At 32.1% G+C, this 20,364-nt stretch overlaps 1 protein-coding gene across 1 annotated transcript in view; it reads left to right on the top strand.

The window, feature by feature from the left end:
- The window catches only part of LOC124362604 (nucleoprotein TPR-like), a 77,155-nt gene that overhangs the window by 7,242 nt on the left and 49,549 nt on the right, over window positions 1-20,364 (top strand). Inside the window, 8 exon segments of the mRNA XM_046817254.1 lie at window positions 392-554; window positions 3,338-3,559; window positions 3,657-3,816; window positions 5,267-5,441; window positions 8,603-8,827; window positions 10,912-10,943; window positions 10,945-11,091; window positions 15,783-15,995. Coding sequence (XP_046673210.1) covers window positions 392-554; window positions 3,338-3,559; window positions 3,657-3,816; window positions 5,267-5,441; window positions 8,603-8,827; window positions 10,912-10,943; window positions 10,945-11,091; window positions 15,783-15,995 — 1,337 coding nt within the window.

Genomic DNA, 20,364 nt, shown 5'->3' on the forward strand with positions numbered 1-20,364 from the left:
AGTATATTAGTTTAAAATAATAATAATTAATAAGATGCTATATAACTTAAAAACTAAGCGGGTGAGATTAATAATTTTGTTATAAAAAGTTACAATTAATTCTATTTAACTTAATTTATAACTAACTATATTTCGTTTACGGTTTATTGTTGTGAAATCTGTTTCTGTTTGTGTTATTTATATCTAGGCAGTTGCAAACTCTCATGGAGTGGTCAGATGGAGATGACTATTCTATACATGGAGTAAGCACAAAAATCGTCTTGACGTGCTGTCATCACTCTTAGACTGCAGAAAAGATTTTAGAGCACTGTTTGGCTTCTTTATGTTGCTAAAAGTTAATATTTTAAACGTTTATTAATAGCTTGTAATTAATTTTGTAATTTGATTTCAGAGGAGAAGATAAAAACTTTAACTGAACAAATAACTGAACTAGAAAAAAGTCGTGATGAACTAAAAAATGAGTTTTCTGCTCTTAAAGATGAACTTGTGGAAGTCCAGCTCAATCTTGAGACATCAAAAAAGGATAATGAAAATCTTCAAGAAATTATCAAGAAGTAAGTTTGTTGTAACCTTGAGTAATTATTTTTTTAAGAAGTACATTGATTTATTCTTAAATTAGCACTTTATATTTTTCAAGCATGTTCTTTTGCACTCTAAAACTAAGAGCTCTTCTTGAGAATACATTTATACAATTTTTTACATTTACATTTTATTTTTAATAGTGTTTCTTTATTCTTTATAACAATTTGCTTCGCTCATTACTGCAAACAGTAAAAATTGCAATATTAACTCTTTAATTCAATTGTTTCCAGTCTATTTATTTGATCTGATTACCTTATTACCAAGCAGCAATGATTGACCTTTCTGATAGATCTTATCAAATTTTAAAGTTGAAAATACAGCGTTACATAAATTTCTTGGTAAAATTAAAAAGATTTTAATGTTGCACATATCAATTACGTTGTCAAACATTATGTACAAATACGTACAATTACAAGTCAAGGCATAACTTGAGAGGTGGTCTCATAATTATGTTCAATATTAGATCACCAGAATCCTAGCATAACGTTTAGCCAATTAAGATTAAGCCTACGCATTTCAATTGGAATTTTGTTCAATATCCTATATGCCAAAACTGGCAAACTACCTTTCACCTTGCTGAAATGAAACTGTGGTATATTGAGGGTGTGGTAAACTTTCCTCTAGTGTTCCAGTTGTAGATCTTCTCCTGTGTGAGTTTAGAAAGTGATGCACAAGTCCGCAGATGAAAAATACAGCTGAGAGGCCTATGATGTCTTTAAATTTAGGTTGGGATTACATATCAGTTCTTGAATTAGTTAGAGTTTTTTGCATTGTTCTATATATGATTATTTGATAGAAGCAAAATTTAATGGGGACTATCTTATAGGTTTTTGGGTACTTCATTTTTGTGAAAAAGGCCTTTACTATACGGTCTTGTTTGCTTAGCATTTTCAAATTGAGGACTTACATTGTGATAAGCCCTTAGGTGAAACGAGAGTAATGTGAACACCAGATCCTACGTTTCTACGTAACTGCTCATTTGTAATTCATCTAACTTTTTTTAATTTAGGCATAGTGTCACTTTTAATAATAGACTTAAATAGTACAAATCAATATTTTGCTAGATCTGGTCCCTAATCTCTCAAGGGCATTGTAACTTGAGTTTTAGGTTATATTGTGTTGTAAGAACAATAATCACAATACCAAAGAAATTTATCACAAATTTTCACAACACTATTATTATATTGTTTTTTGTTTACATTCAAATTTTTCAATAGTACTGCACTTCATACCTTCAATCTCAGTTGTCACTTTATTTTGACATACACCACGATGGAGTCAACTTTACCAGCAACCACCTAGCCAAACCATTATAAATAAAGTAATAAAACTTTTTATATTAACACTATTTTTGAAAATCTACTTTAAAAAGCAACTATTTGTTTTTATAATATTAACGGAAATGTGCCAGGGAATAACAGGAAAATTCTTAATTATAGTATAGGTCAAGTTATACATAAAATTAAAGGTACTAATTAGTAATAAACAGTGCTACTACAAACCAAACTTAACCTTCCAAGCGTTACTATCGCACTGTGCGATATGTTCAAACCACTTTAAAGTGCTACTATCGCACTGTGCAATATGTTCGTTTTTGAAATTACCATAAAACGGTTTATTGAATTATTCTGTAATTTTCATCATACAACGTAGGAGAGATTTTTCTACACACTGGCTCTATTTTGTAAGCCTTTGAGTTGAATGAAAAATAACAGTCAGCTGATTTTGTCAGCTGTTGCTGTGCTCACCAATCAGCTGGAGATGGTGCCCACAACCTGGTGCGACTGACTGGTGTGAAACTTCGTGTGTGCGTTGTATGTTCTACTTCTAAAAAACAAACACGTAGTCGGTACTGGTGCCCTGGATGTGATTGTGGTGTTCATCCTGGTTGCTACAGTGCCTTAGAACACTTTAGGAGGCCTGTAGGGGGAGGCAGAAGAAAGAGGGTAGCGCAGCAATCAGAATCTGACTCTGACTAAGTTTCTTTAGTCAAATGTAAATATGTATGTATATAAACAAAAGGACCATAATAAGATTTTTTTTTAATATTCATAATTATTATAACAGACATTTAGTTTTTGTGAGGTTATATGTACATCCAAACCAATATTGTTTGAGAAGTGTTTACTTTGAATGTGTCCGTTGTGCAAATTTTGGTGTCCGAAGCATTTTTTTTAGTTTTTATATTTTGTGTGTGTAGTTTTTGTTCAAAAGGCTTTGAAGTGACATTTTTATTGTTCAAAATGAAATTTGAAACAATTTGTATATTTTGAAATATTTATAACCATGTTTTAAAATGCATTTACAACTTTACCATCCAAAAAAAAAAAAAAAAACAAAACAAAAAGAAAAAAGATATGTACTACTCATCAAGACTTTTTTTTTAGAGGAAAGTGGTAAGTGTTTTGAATTATCTTTATTTCCTAAAGCATGTTTTTCTGAAAAGAATGATAACACATGATCTTTGAATGTATATTTGCACCTAAAAAGTAGCTTTTAAGAAACCATGTATTTTACTTCAAAACAGCCCAGCTGATTTAATTACCACTTGGAGGATTAAAAAGGTTCACTCTAGAAAAAGTTGCGTTTAAAAATTTTATTTTTTAGGTACACAAAGCTGCCTAATACATTTTCCTCATTAAAAAAGACTGGTTCATTTTCTGGATTTTGAAATAAGTTAGAAATGATAGAATCATTTTCATTTGCACCAAACAGTACAATTAAATATAATACATGTTAATTGTTTGTATGCTAGACAAGAAACAGATTGCCTGGAGTATCGTAGGCAACGTGATCTTGCAGTCGATGAGAGGGATGAGGCAGTCAAAATGCTGGAGCGACGGGACAACAACCTTCAACGGTTACAGGAGGACATGGCCACCCTCACCAATCAACTACAATCAGCTGTACAAGCCAAGTGTGAGGCTCTCGCCAATGTTGACGAAGTGGAGAGCGTAAAACTGGCTCTGGATTACAGGTTACTATTTTCAGTAAATGTTTGGAATAGTGCTGTAACAATTAGTAAGATTTTTCCTAGCTAGTCTTAACTGTTATGTTTGTTGAACATTAATTAGAGAGAAGAGGTTGGATCAAGAACGTGGACTTTTAAACCAGCAAGTGCAGAGTCTGACAGAGGACCTCGCCAAGCATACAGCTGATATGACCAACATGCGTCGAGAGTACACCAACAACTTGGTCACCCTACGTACTCAGCTGGCTGAGAAAACTGAGGAGGTACTCATCAATCAAATGCTTATTATTGATATTGTTACTTAACTTATTCTGTCTCACCATCTTTTACTGCTATCAACCAAATGTACAAGGAGGGACAGCGTCCGTTTTCCAAACCTGTATACTTCAGAATGTTTAAAAATAAATATCATTATAAAATTTTGATAAACATATTTAGAATTGAACATTTTTATGGAAATAATGTTAAAAACATTGCATTTGTTTTTATCAGTCTTACATAAGACCATGATTCTAGGTATCGAACGAGGTGATTCACAAACCAATTATGATTTCTCATAACCAGTGTTAACCCAAGAAACAGACAAAATGATAAGGAAATAAAAAATTAAAAGCACATGTCAGTGAATTAAATTGTTGCAGCCAGCTTGGTTATTGTTTTGTTGTTTACGTGTTCAGTTATTATTTTGGTTGATCTTTGCATTTAATTTTCTGTGTTTAATCCTCTCCTAGTTGAATTATCACAACACGCTACCTGGATGAATGATTTGGCTGCTTTGCCTTGGGAGAACTCTTTCACATTTTTACATCTTTCTAAAGATTAATAAATTCTTAATGATATGGTGGAATTTTAAAAATGCAGATTTAGATCTCGCTTCTTAGTAGTGAGGAATGAATAAACTAATAGGAAAACTGTGAAAATAATGTAATATCATATAAAAGAAACATGAATTGCTGAAAGTTACAATTAATAGTTCCAATAATTCTGCAACACAAGTTGAAGAGTATTATGATGAGAAACAAACAATATTAAATAGATCAATAAAATGTTTCATATATTACTCCTAGACAACATCCCAAATAATAAAAAATAAAAACATCCAATGAATATGGCCAACAATACTCTTAATAAATATTTTCATTAACAGTTCCAAAAGTAGTTGTATGATGATAGTATAAAGTAGTTTTTATGAAAAAAATTTGAATTATGTTCAAAATTAAATTATTAAAAATAAGTTTTTGAGTACTTTTTCTGGATAAGAATATTTAACATGTTTTCTTATAAACGTTGCCTCATTGGAACATAGCAACTGTTCATTGATGTTTATGTAAGTGCTACATTTCATAGTTTGTTAGTGTAGTAAATTTTAAAACGTATTTTTGCTTATTGTGATTTTACAAAACAAGTTGACAGCTTCTGCTTTGTCAATAAATGGATTCAATACATCTTGCACATTCTAGCAGTGAATTGTGTCACTAACGTTCTTATAGATATAATAGAGCCAGCAGAACCTGTAAAAATATGGATTACACAATGTAATTCAGTTTAAAACATCAATCTCACAAAACTACCGGATATTCTTCAGAGTAGCATGTACAGTAGCAGAAGAGAGTGAAACTGTAGCTCTAACTTAGGCATAGATACTTAAATTAACATTTGACATATCAATGATTTATCATTTTCTCGTATTATTATACTGTGATTTTATTTCAGTTGAAGATCGCTACTTCCACTAACAAGCAGTTATCTGAAACTAACTCTACATTGAATCAAAGAGTGGAGGCTTTGACTCAAAGGCTGCTAGGACAGTGTGAGAGTGAGAATAAAATGAATGAGAACTATCAACAAGAGATTCGTGCCCAAACTAAGCTTGCTGAACTATACAAAAGTAAGCAGTCTTATGTGTATCAAAATATTATCAATATGTTTCAGGTCTTAGGATATTTAGCATTTTAAATTATTAAACTTGTTATTCAGTGTTCTAAACTCAGCTAAATAAGGTGCTCAAAATTAAATTTGGTTCATGAACATTATTATTTCTGTTTGAACTAAAATAAGAAAATTTAGAACGTAATTATTAATAATTTAAACTAACATTGCTTGCAGAAAAATTTGTATTTTTATTAAAGAAATGTACAAATAAAGTTTATTACGTAATGATACTGCAATTCATTCACTTAATAAATAGAGATAATGCCAATATAATTTTTTTAATTTTATATCTCTAGCTTACAACAATTTTGTCTTTATATTCTAAATATTGTTGGTTTTATGAAACTGTTGTGTGTGAACCCAATACAACCATTATTAAACTTAACTTTTAATAATGTTATAATGTATGTAATGTAGTGAATTTATCAATTATATAACATATGAAAGACCCTTGAATAAAAAGCCCTAAAAATTATAAATTAATATAATGAAAACTGCCTCAGACTGTATCGCTTTGAAATAGCATACAAAAGCAAGTAATTACCTGAAACCTCTTAAATCCATATCTAAAATATTCTTTTAGTTACCATATTATACGAGGCATCTTCAGAAAGTAAGTACCGTTTCATTCTACTGCCGCTGTAGTACTGCAATCAGTGTTCCGTGCATACACACTTGTTGTCCTTGTTTACTGGCTATTGACTCATGCCCTTTTAGTTATTCTATGTTGTGTTTTCAGTTTTCTCTGAAGGTTTAAAATGTTTTAAGACAATTAGTGATCCCGCCGATTGTGAAATGTTCTGTAATAAGATGTTTGAACGCAAGGAATGTGAAACCGGCTGAAATTCAACTTCTAGATGTTTACGGGGAAGACGTGATGAGTGAAAGAATGGTGAGAAAGTGGGCTAGAATGTTCAATGGCAGTCGAACAAATGTGCATGATGAAAAAAAATGATGAGAATCTAAGCAATCAGTCTTCTTTCGTCACCAATGATCTGACAAGGGTAGTTGACAAAACAATCCAAGAGAACAGACGTTTCACAATGACAAAGCTATCTGATGATTTCCAACAAATTTCACACACTCCTTTGTACGAAATTGTTACAGACCGCTTAGGTTATCGCTAGCTGTGTTCCCGATGGGTTTCCTAAAATGGTCACTTACGTGCACAAAACCAAGAGACTTGGAAGTGCTTAAACTTTCTCACACGATACAGTGATGATGGTGAGGATTATTTAAACAAAATTGTGACAGGTGATGAAACGTAGGGTCCGTCATGTCACACACCGGAGTCCAAACAGCAGTCAATGGAGTGGCGACACATACAGTCCTGAAAAAACATAAATTCAAGATGACAATGTCTGCACAAAAAATTATTTGCAATGTCTTTTGGGATTGGAAAGTGTTTTGCTGATTGATTTCCTTAAATTGTTTTCCTGTATTGCGAAACCTTAAGAAAACTAAGGCAGGCAATTCAAAACAAATGGAGAGGAATGCTCAGTAACGAAATTGTGTTGCTCCATGACAATGCTCGGCCCTATACTGATGGTGACACTTAAACATTGGTTCGACAATTTTGTTTGGAGCAGTTTGATCACTCGCCCTACAGCCCGGACTTGGCACTGTCTGACTACCACTTGTTCCTGCACGTGAAGCGTGAGCTAGGAGGCCAACACTTTGAAACCGACAATGAAGTGAAAACAGTCGTGGCTACATTCATTGGCAGGAACCTTCTACGAAGAGGTTATAGACAAATTGATCACCTACTACGCCACGGGTTTTTATACATTGGTGGAAACTGTGTCGAGAAATAGTTTAAGGTTTGGGCTTCCATGTGAAAATAAATTTGTGTTGAACAAAATTTGTTTTACTTGTTTTTTTTTAAAACGGTACTTACTTTCTATTTTAAATATTGACAAGTCACCTCTTCATTGTAGATCTTATCTACTACAATTATGTAACATTATGTGAAATAAATTTCTGATTCTGATTCTTTGCGAACACGCCTTGTATCGTCAACTATTGCTATGGGTATTGTTAATACAATTGTTTGACCATATGATTATAATGAACACTGTTAACATTATGATGTGATATAAATAATTTTCTAATGTTGAGCATAATTTCAAAGTTTGAAGCAATTATGCAATGTATTATTGATAATTAAAATTATTTAAAATGAGACAAAGTGAAGAATTAGAGTACCGTAGTTGTTTTGTTGATAAACTATGTTTAAACCCTTTGAACCCCAGACCAAAATATTGATGGTGGAAAAAACGTACCAAAATCATTTGACCTAAGAACTACCGAGAATCCCCGGAGCAGAAACAGCTGTTTTGCATACTGTTTGTAAAAAATTAATACTTTTGCTACTTTTTATGCTATTGTCTTGTATTACACACCAAAATGTCCAGAATGAAATTGTATACACAGAAAAAGATTAGTCTGAAGTATAAAAAAATGTTTAACAGCATTAACATAATTTTAAAATATATGTATAAAGATTTTTAGGCAAAAAAATTGATTTTAAGATTTTTTAATTAAAAAATAAGAAATATTTTTACCATGGGCACCCACATTTTATTTTTCTAAATTTAGTTTTGTGTATGTAAAAAAAAAATTATATTGATATCTCTAAAAATAAACTTTTTTTGAATTTTTATATAAAAGTATGCAACTTGTAAAAACCTCTAGGCGTACAACACAAAAATCACTGATATTACCTAAATAAATAAATAAAAAAATTAGTATTTTAATAAAATACATATAAATATGTAATAATACTCATAAAATAAATATTTTACGATTTCAAATAAATATGTATTAAACGCATATACCATGGCGACGATATTACGTCGCCCGGGGATTCTCGCAACTTCATTGGCGACGATACATCGTCGCCGCGGGGATCTTCGCATATCTTCTCGGCGACGATATTTCGTCGCCTGGGGTTCAAAGGGTTAATAATATGTCAATGGGAATTGAGTACAAGGAACCTGTTTTCGGTTTCTGATCATTTATTTGATTTAAAAAAGTAGTGGAACTAATTTGTGAAAGATCAGAATATACATACAGACAGGGAAAAATTATTTTAATGTATTTTGTTTCTTTCATTAGGTCTAAGTGAAGATGCCACAGCGAAAAATGAGGAATTGACAGAAGCCGTGAAGGAGTTGCAGAGACTGCTGAAGGAGGCTACGGACCAGTATGGAGACCTAGAGACAAAACTTAGAGAGAAAGAGGTGGCTTTAGAAGTCACCACAGAGAAAAAGAATTTGTGCATACAAGAGCTCAAAAAGGAGTTGGAACATGCCAATGAACTTATAGAAGCAACAAAATTACGTAAGTAGGAAATTTAAATATAAATATTAATAGTTTAATTAAATTAAAATTTGATTATAAAGTTAATACTAAACATTTGTTTATATCTAAAAATAGTTATAAATTCAATTCAAAATTTCATTTTGAATTTTTTCACTTATGGAATGAGTGTTACAATTATTATTAATTATTATAAGATTCAGAACTGCACATAAAATACTTCAGTGTTTCAAGATCAATTATTTTTTACAAACTTACATCACAGTATAGCGTAGTAAATAACTAAAATAAAACAAGACTTTAAACTAAAGCTAAAGACAAGACAATATGATTACTATTAACAAATGCCTGAATCATTGAATTTATCCAAGAAATAAAACAGTCTTTCATGTAATGGTTTTAAATGTTCTTTTGTACAGTGTATTGTTCTTGCCATTTTCACTTCTTTTTGTAAGTATTTCTCTAATATTATCTTTTAAATTGTTATTTTCATAGTACGAACTTAATATAATTAATATATTTTTTGTACAGTCCTAATATATGTTTTTCCAGAGATTAGGTGCCATCCATAAATTAAGTAATTTCCCAGAAGGGAGGATTTCAGTAGCTCTATGCACCGTTACGGATTTGGGTGGGAAGTTACTTCGCAGTGTTATCTAATTAATAAACCTCAACAATTAATTGATAGATTCCTTCAAAAATTTACCTGGTTCTCTCCAAAGATTTGAAAGTTTGTATTATGATTTCCCCTCATAAAAGCAAATAGAAAGTCTTAATCCTCCAGATAAATGCCTCCTTAGATGGTATAGCAGTTTGTTTTCTTTAAACTCTTTGTGTCAAGCGTTTTTGACCAAGTAGGAATATAGGGAAGTGTGTAGTGGCTGGTGCAACAAGCAAGCTGAATCATCTGTCGCTACGTTATGGTTGTATTTCGATTTCAGCTAAATAACAAAAAAAGTAGGCAGGGGAAAAACTATTTCAATCATTGATATTAAATCGTAATAATGCTCATGCTAAGAAGAAGCAGCAAACAGTTCAAACAATGTTGAACAGTTGTAGGATGCTAGATTTATATTAATAAATAACATTTAGGATTTTAAAATTGTCTATTATATTACAATTTTTAAAAAGTTTGGAGGGGCATTGTTGGTGGCAGCATCACATAATTATTGAGGGGGATAATGTTACCCTTACAAGGGGGAGGGGAGGGGTCTGAAAAGTCAGATTTTAGTGTTACGGAAATAACTGATGTCCCTTTACATGGGGTTTGGTATTATAACTATGGGTACAACATATGAAAGAATTAGACTGGTATTGAATCACATATTTTATTGTTTCAAAAATATGAAGGTATGTACACCATAAAATGGCAATAAAAAAAACAAGTTAGTCTATTGTGTTACCTCTTATTACAGGTTATAGGTCTGTAAAATATTCAAATATTATATTTAATATTTCAAATTTGTATACTTAATAAATTCTCTATTGAATTTTGAAGTTAACTACTGGTTTAATCTTATGTTAATGTTCATAATAATTATAAATTATAAACTGAACTGGTTAAAAACTGAATAAGCTTTATTTTTATAGCAGACAACAAATCAATTTTGATAATCTATAAAATGAAAGTAGAAAGTAGAGGATATGATTTGTAGTTACAGCACGCAGCCATTGTCTGAACCTCTTCAAATCATTTAAAAACAGTGTGGTATTTTTGTTTCACTTCTTGAGTCATTGGCCGGTTTCAAAAGGGCTATGCAAGAAAGTCATGATCTTTCAATTTGGAAATTGTTATTTACAGATTATCTGTATGTGAAGCAAATGTATGTTTTCATAAAATACTTTTTACTCTACATACCTGTTTTGGGTATAAAGCACCTGGTATTTGTTAAATAAAAATGGTTTTTTACAAATATTACCTTTATAGATTAGCCTGTCCTTGCCAAAAATATTAATACTTACAAAACTTTGTTCAAATTCCAAGCAAGACTGCACTTTTAACAATATTTGGTTTTTATCTGAACATCATTAGTGGGAAAATGTTATGAATAATTATTAGTTGTACAGAGCACAAACAGTAAAAAGTTTCTCAATGTTTCTGACAGAATCAATAGAAAAGGCAGTGGAAAGCCTGTCCCCCGGCGGCGGCGGCGACAAGTCGTTTGCTGAAGTCTGGCATCACTCTGACACAGCTCTATATGCAGTACGCTGAAGCCTCTGAACAACTCATGCTGGAGAGGGAGGAGAACAAGAGACTCAACCATTCCATCAATACTATACTTCAAGTGGGTGTGCTAATAGTAGTGTGCTTTCCTTTCCTAATCCTGTGCTTAATAGAAAATGTTTACACTTGAACAATGTGGGAGAGATTTTAAATTAATTTAACTCAGGTGATCGATAAGGATCAACTAACTGACTTGTTGTAGGAGAGTAAATTAATTAATGTACTTGTAATAACTTATGATTTAAACTGATTTGTATAGTCTAAATTCATTTCATTTCATAATCAAATTTAAATACTTTGTGGCTAGGAGAAGGGGATGTGTACATATAGAAAAAAAGTTTAAAATAAATGGCTGATACCTCTCACTGAAGTTGTCTTCATTTGTAATCACGGCACAGCATAGTTCAGGAATGTTTTATGCTCCCAAACGGACTGTTACCGGGTCGACACACTGTCTATGGGCATATTTACAGATGGAGTGCAAACACAGTTCACACTCAGTCACTTGGCATTGAGGGGAGGATGGACAATTACACGGAAAACTCATATTTAACATTTATAGTGGACTAAAGAGGGTCCTAGAAATAACCCTCACTTTTTGTATTAATTAGTAGTTAAATAGTCATTTAGAGAAAGGGGTGGGCAATGACACCATCTGCTCGGCCCAAAACGATTGACACTGATCGATATCTATGCTAGCATAATTCACATTTAAGAATGCTGTACGTGGGATTGGCACCACAGCAACCCACATTAGATCACATCGCACCTTTGCAAGAAAAGTGACACAACTCAAATTTTTTAAATTTCGGTATTATTGCTTTAAACAAATGGGAACATTGTTTTCTTTTATGTGTAAAAGTGTTACAACTCAAATATTACTAGTTTCCAGTAGGCAGCGCTAGTGTCGTTTTTCTTTTGGCTAGACTCATTACCATTTTATGTTCTAAACTGTCACTTCTTACTAGTGTCTGAACTGTTGCAGGGTGAGGTTATGTTGTTTTTGTGTGGAAAAGTGACACTTTTAGAGTTGTGCCTGTTTTCTTTATAAAGTTGTTGGTATAAGTGTTTCAGATTCATGGAAAAACGACACATTTGTGAGTTGTGTCATTGTTCTTTTTAAAATATTAAGAAATTTGAAAACTAAAGTAGTAAACAACGTCACAAAATCTTAGTTGTGACGTTTTTCTTCATAATCTGTGATCAGATTCTGTGGGAAGTGACATGTCAGTTCTGTTTTGTTTTGAGATGTGACAGTTTTCTGCATAATTAATTTAAAACTTTTTTCCTTGAGTTTCGTATATAAATCTAAATTATTGATTTTTAACTTATATGTAAACAATGAGTGTAAACCGAAGACTGATCTAATACTAAAATTGGCTAAAAAGAGTAATGAATCTTCGATTAATTCAATTGGTGAGAGCTGCGGTGTAAGTCCAGCTTTACCTAATTTGGAGAAAGTACAATGGACTGTTATTTCTAACAATGATTCTAGCATTACGCAATCTGTTGAAGGACTCATACAAAAACCTGATTTAGTTGATCAGCTATTTGAAGATGACTTAGCACAACCTTCAACGTCAAAGGAAGGGTTTTGTGATAATAAGTCGTACTGTACTACACTTAATGACCTTGAATTAAGCGACAATTCTGATTCCACACTGGGTAATGAAGAAAATATTCCTGAAGATGTTGATGATTCAGATCTTGACCCTTGGTTTTCTCCTGAAGTAAATGTAAAAGATAAAAGGTGCACACTTTTTAAAAGACGGAAAGTACAAAGACCACAATCAATCCTGCTGCAAAATGATATGGAAAAGAATCTAAGACCAATGCACTCCAATTGAGAAAACACTGATCTAGATGAGAGCAATGAAAACATAAACATAAGTTTTCTAGAAAGAAGCCCTGTAACCAAAAAAAGAGGAAGAAAAAGATCATTAAAAAGAGACGAATGGATTAAAAATAAGGCTAAGTTACTAAAAAATAGTGGTAAAGCTTATGTGTCTTGTTCAAAAACTAAAAAAGCATTTTCTGAAAAATCAGTAAAACCTTCCTGTAATGATAAGTGTAAGCTAAAGTGTGCTTTAAATATTAGTCCGCAAGAGAGACAAGAAATTTTTGAAAAATTTTGGAAACTTGGGAGATTTAAGTAGGCAAAGAGATTTCATAGCATCCCACATGCAAATAATTCAACCTGAATATCGGTATGTCAAGCAAGGCAGCACAAGATGTCTTTATAATGTATTTTATTTTGTAGTGCAACACAAGCGCATACGAGTATGCAAAACATTTATTTAAAATACATTAGACATTACAGACAGGCCTATTCGAACAGTGCTAGATAAAAAGGCGGGAGACGGATTTATTCAAGAAGATCTACGAGTGAAACATTCCAATCACAAAAAAGTTGACGAAAGTATCAAGGACGACATAAGAAGACACATTGAATCAATACCCAAAATTGAGAGCCATTATATCCGTCAAAACGGTACCCGGGATTATATCGAGGGAAGTAAAACAATTGCAGACCTCCATAGAGATTATGTAGAATTGTGCAAATCGCCTGAAGATGGAAATGTAAAGGCTAGTGGAAACTATATCCTGTACCATAAAATATTCACTGAAGAATTTAACATATCAATGTTCACACCTAGAAAGGACCAATGTGAATTATGCCATTCCTATAACATAGCAGAGGGCAATGACAAAGAAAGCCTAAAAGAGAGCTACGAAAGCCACATACTAGAGAAAGATTTATCACGCTTACAGAAGGAAACTGATAAGAAAAGAGAGAACCCAAAAGAAATAGTCGCTTGCTATGATTTAGAAGCTGTACTTCCGTGTCCTAAGGGCGAGGTATTATTAATGTATTATAAATCCAAACTTAGTGTTTATAATCTCACTGTATGTGAGCTTAAAAATGACTCTGCATATTGTTATGTTTGGCATGAGGGAGAGGGTGGCCGAGGCTCTGTAGAGATTGCCAGCTGTGTGTTAGATTTTATAAGAGACAAATCCCAAAACAAAAATGATGATATTGATTTCATTTTCTATAGTGACAACTGCGGGGGCCAACAAAAAAATAAGTATCTGTTTTCCATGTATCTATACGCTGTAGAGTGCTTACCAGTTAGGAGTATTACCCATAAGTTTCTCATCAGAGGCCATAGCCAAAATGAAGGGGATAATGTGCATTCAACCATTGAGAAACAAATAAAAAGATCGCTTAAATCAGGCCCTATATACCATCCCGGCCACTATATTTCACTAATAAGAACAGCAAAAAAAAACTGGGAATCCCTACAATGTTATTGAAAAATGCCATTCTGACTTTCAAAACTTTTAAAGACCTGTGGGAAAATATAGGATGCAATGCCACGTTAACTACTAAAGGCAAAAGGATGGTAATGAGCGACGTAAAAATTGTGAGAGTCGAAAAAGCTAAACCTCTGACATTACAGTTCAAAACAAATTTTGATGAAAAAGAAGAGTTTCACACAGTGTGTATTCAAAATGTAAATGGGATAGAAGATCATGCAGAAGCTGAAGGACGTAAAAAAAGAAAATCAGCAAGGAAGAAAGAAGAAAAACAGCTATTAGCTAGTTGCAGTGCTTACACATTAAAGCCAATGTATAAAAAAAGACCTTCAATCACGGACAGAAAGAAAAAAGACTTGCAATTCTTGGTTAAAAAAAAAGTTATTCCTGGTTGTTATGCTTTATTCTATGACTCCCTTTGAGTAAACAGACATGTCTAAACTCACCCATGTTTTTCTTATATAGATTTGGTTAGCTTTTTTAATCATGTGTTTTAATTGCAGGGCACAAAAAGGGGTAGTAATTAAAATGTATTGCAATAACGTGCCCACAATTAAAAGTATTTCTGTATTGTTAATGTATTCACATCTTGAGTTTTATATTACATTAAAATAGATATACAAATAACCTACTTTTTCTTTAATTTACCTAATTAACAACTCAAAAAATAGATCTTTCAATATGAAGAATAACGACACAATTAAAAAAATCAAGGTCATTTCTAAAAAAACAAACACTTAAAATTTGTGGAATAATGACATAAATCAAAATATATATGTTTTTAATTATTATATAAGGTATGGTACAGATACAATACATCGTTATGTATATAAACATACAGTACAATATATGTACATTTCATAAAAAATTTACAAAGTACATAGACTGTTAAGAACGTTCAAATTTATTATTCCAAATACATGCCGATTTTAATTTTACTCTCCTGTAAAATAATGTCTTTTTGAGTTGTGTCACTATTCTTGCAAAGGTGCGACATGATGTCAATACCATCTAGAGGGTTATTTTAAATTGGCTCTGCGAATAGGGCACAATCATCTGGCCTTACACAATCATTTGTTTCTATGTGGCCAGTTACAATACAACCCATTGAGTATTATATACGTGTTACAATAGAAATGTAATCATTTTTATAAGCTAAGCAAAGAACACCCAAATTTTATTCCAATATTAAAAGTACTGTTTCATTATTTAAGAGGTTTAAAAAGTTTAAGAACTAAATCAGTGCAAGTTATTTCAATTGGGAGAGAAATAATTACAAAGTTGCCTGGAATTTGAGTTGAGTATGTTCTAAAGTCCACGCTGTATTTCTTTTAAACACAGGGATTTAATAATAATATTATTTGTCCATACAAGTTTTAATTTTGTATAAATTTCTAGAGTAATAGTTTAATTATATTTGTATTTTTGCAGGAAATCGAGCAAAAAGCTCCACTTCTAAAGAAACAACGAGAAGATTATGATTATGCAATGACAACAGTAGAGAGTCTGACATCTAGAATGGATGAGATGGAAGTGGAGACTTCAAGACTAAGGTCTGCCAACCTGGAAGCTGAAAAAGTAGCAGCACATTTCAAGAGGGAAAATAAAAGGCTTCAAGAGACCCTCTCTGATTTGGGTCGTCAGGTTTGTGTTAAAATGAGAATTAGCTCAGTTAAATTTTAATGGTTTAAATCATTATGACATACAGAAAAAATAATAATCTTTAACCCTTATAACGTCAGTATATCTTTTCACGACTTCCAGCAAACGGCACAATATAAAAAAAAAAAAAAAAATTAAATGTGTAAAGTTCATTTTTATTTTTACTTTCTATAATTATGGTAAGTATAAAAAAGTAAAAATTTTAAAATTATAAAGTCACTGTACTCAGGATCGTCAATGTTACGAGACATGTTATTTATCACTAATAATGAACACGGTACTTTGGAATTATACCGACCACACCCAGACATGAATCGTTATTTGACATTTTGCTTCTACTGATTACTAGATTAGCATAGAACAACATTTCGTCAATATAAAACAGGAATTGTCTTATTGCAAACCCCTCCCCATCCTCAGACAGAGGTCAAAGTCGAGCGGTCTAGTAGATAACGTGATTGCAGAGTCTCGCTGCCCGTTCAGATGATGCGTCGCTTTGTTGTACTTCCGTGTTTTACCTCTACATTTCTCCAAACACATAAATTCAATAAAAACAAACATGATCAAACTAAAACTAAATTCTTTATTGAAAAAACACTCAAAACTTGTTTTTATTCTTGATCATACTCCGCCACCCAAAATGCGAGTGCCATGCCTTCTCGCTGATGTCAACGAAAGAAAAACATCCCTTGAGATAGTACCTATCAGTAAAATATCAAATTCTAGAGGATCTGATCAGAAATATAAATTGAATTGTAATGGAAAGGCAATTATGTACCGCACAAATCATGTGATGCCACGTGGCCTGTCGTAATCGGGATTCTCGAGAAAGATAAGATAACAGCGACAACAATACCGATCACAATGCCTGGAAATGCTTGTAAGTTTGTAATTTTGTAATTAAAGAGTTGTTTTTTTTCGTTCTATCATGTTTGTTTAGCTATAAATTTATATTTTTGTGGTCTTCATACTGGTGTGGTCGGTATAATCCCAAAGTACCTGAACACTAAATAGGTGACACTAAACACTAAAATGACACTAAAAACACTAAATGAATACTAAAACTAAGATATCAATACTTTTAACAAATAAATAAAAACCATATAAACAGAAAACACGACGAAGGAAACCGACTCAGCGATGGTTAGACACGAACTACCTGAAGCCAAACTGCAAACAAAAGCGCGCGCGCTGTACGGCGTGTGTGGCGGGGAGAGTGTCTAGACACCGCGTCTATTGTTTCAAACAATGTAACGCGACAGCTATATTTTGACGCTTGACATAGGTCAATAACCCACACACATGGTTGACGCATACCGTTAGTGACATTGATCGGATTTAAAAGGAACTTAAATTTGCTATAGACGCAGTTTTGTGTCGATGCGCCGTACCGCGTCTTTGCCGTTTGGAGATAGTTTGTCTATGCGCCATACGGCGTCTGTGACGTTATAAGGGTTAACACTGACTTAACTAAGAAAATATTTTTTTTAATTTTGTAAATATGAAACAATTCAAGAATGGACTTAGTGTACACTGTACACTGTGCAAGGTCAAACACATCAAAAGGACATGAAAACTTGTTTCATCAAAAGATATAATCATTTCCACAAATAAAATCAATTATCATTATAGGCTAACCTAATTTTACAACTAATACACAACAATTTGGTAACACTCAAAATAAACAATGAACTCATTCTACGCCGCTCAAGCATATACAACTTTCCCCCTCCACACCTATCAATCTTACTGAGCTGTGTTACTTCAAGCAAGCAGACTGTGCAAGTAACCCTAAACAGTGAATTTGTTAAACTATCTGCTGTTGTAGATATTTGTGTAATTACCAAGTATTGGGCAGTAGCATGAATTATTGAAGTTTTCCTATAGCTCTTAGGGTGAATTCTTTTTGATTATTTTATTGAAAAATATTACTGTGTAACCAAAATTATATGTAGATTTAATATTTAACTTATGTTAGTTATATTTTGTTCCAGTAATTCCCAGACAAAACAAAACGGCACTGATATTTAGTTTTTCTTGGAGTCAGTTAATTTCCCCCAAACCCACCATTATTATTGTCCAGCATTAGTATTTCATTTCACAAAAACTTAATTATTTATCAGTCTTAAATTTAACATGCACCATTATTACTAGTGGATTATTAGATTACATATGCCCACAGTATTAATTAAATAATTGAACTAATTTACAGTAATAACGTTCTCAGTTATGTGTTCCCTTCAATTTGTTATAATGATTTTTGAAAAGTGCCTTTCTATTGACTTATGAACAATGTGGTAGACCTATATCAAAATTAATTTTCTTTTTTAATCAAGTCCAATCCTGAATGGGTATCAACTTTGGAGTTTGGCATCATATTACTACCTTCTGTCCCAAAAGTCTCCTCACAACTCGACTTTAGAGCAGTTATAATTTTCAAATCTCTATTGTAATGACATCACCCAAGGATGATTTGGATGGATTTCTAATTAATTAAAATATTTGTAATGGATAAACTTCAAGTAATACCTCAGACTGAAAATATGAATGAGCGAAACCAATCAATTATATCAAAATACACTTATCATACATAATTAATCGGATAAGATGCAAATTATGAGCATGTGCGTTTAACATAGTTTGGTAAAATTCATCAAAGGCAACACTGCATAATAGTGAAAAAAGTAAGTAATCATTGTCTCATCTTTTATTAATTGAATGCAGATTAATGCATTTTCTGCATTATGTCAATATAAGGCAACTACAGTCCAATTGTATCATCCAAGCTAACTTACTACCTACAGCTGGTGTTTCTTGATCAAGTTATTAATCATTATGGGCATGTGCATAGAGTGGCATGAAGTTTCATCTATTTTGGAAATTTTAATTTGAAATTCACTTTTTTATTTTTATTATTTATTTATTTATTTTTAAGTTTATTAAAAATAAATTAAGTTTATTAAGATTTATTTTTAGTTAGATTCTTTTAATATTATTAGTTTGGTTGAGAGCGTTTAATTTTCTGATATCCAGTAACATTATTAGTATACAGTATTGTTTTACACAGCATGTAATTAGCAAAATCATTTAGGATATAGAATGTGTTATATTGTCAGAGATATCTGCACTTATTGTGTCAGATAAGTTGTTGATTATTGACAGATTTCACTTCCTACAAAGAGTTTCTCAGACTATTGGATTATAATGTTAACATTAACCCTTTGATGCGGTACTTATAGTGTACATTATAACCCCTGTCACGATTCTTTTTTGAACAAATCTAGTACAATAACTTTGATGTTTAGTAAAAATGTAATATCTTAGCTAATTTTGGTCAAATACTCAATGATTTTTTCACAAAAATACATATAAAGAATTTTATTATGAATACATAGTAATTCTTTTATTGTAAAACTATATTAAATGCATTTTAACTTATTTATTACCTATTAAAAAGTTGATTTTGGTGTGTTAATCTTTGAAGCATGGCTCCAAACAATGCCCTGCCTTGCAGTCTGGGCACGAAAAATAGGAATATTTCCTTATGTTCTTTCTTGCGCAAACACATCACCTCTTCTATTGTCTGTCCTTTTTATTTGTAGGTGGAATTCTCTAAAAAAATTCCTTTCTGTTAATCTTGCTGGCCAGGGTTCAATTGAGGGGCTTGCATGCACTGGCCTTGCTACTGCAGCTCCATACTTCTCAAAAAGCCTTTTATTAGTTGCAGCCTAACAAATAACTGTTCATCATCTGGCTTGGAGGTTTTAAAAATTATAACAGAATTTAAAACTGTAACATTCAACATTCTTAAAAAAAAATTGATGTACTATTTTCTGCCCTTTTTCCTTTTAAGTAAAAAACTATGCAAAATTTGGTCTCTTTTTTACACTTCACCCATCTGTTTGTTACAGTCAAACACTAATACTGGCTTACATTCTTAATGTCTGAATTTATTTGTTTTTTAACAATGTCGTGTGATTGAAATAAGAGACACATGTTGTTTATCCTTCCATTTCATTACCATAACTGGACCTCAGTAGTTAGCAGTTATTTGACCCTGCTCTAAGTTTGCCTTTTTCACTTCCTCTGGTACATTTTTGTATTTAGTTTTTAAATTCCACATGTCAGTTTTTTTTTTTTTTTTTTTAGTACTTGGGACAGATCTGGTGAATTATACCAGTTATCCATCCATACAGTGTGTCCTTTTTCGAGAATAGGGTTTAACAGTGTCAGAACTATTGCAGTAGATTTCAGTGTACTTTGCGGTATGATCGGGAATGTAAAGATATCATCCTTACCAGTTTATACAAGGAAAGACCATGTGAAACCTATAAATGACTCACAGTTCAAA

This window comes from Homalodisca vitripennis, chromosome 5 (genome assembly GCF_021130785.1).
Source record: "Homalodisca vitripennis isolate AUS2020 chromosome 5, UT_GWSS_2.1, whole genome shotgun sequence".
Classification (NCBI taxonomy): Eukaryota; Metazoa; Arthropoda; class Insecta; order Hemiptera; family Cicadellidae; genus Homalodisca; species Homalodisca vitripennis.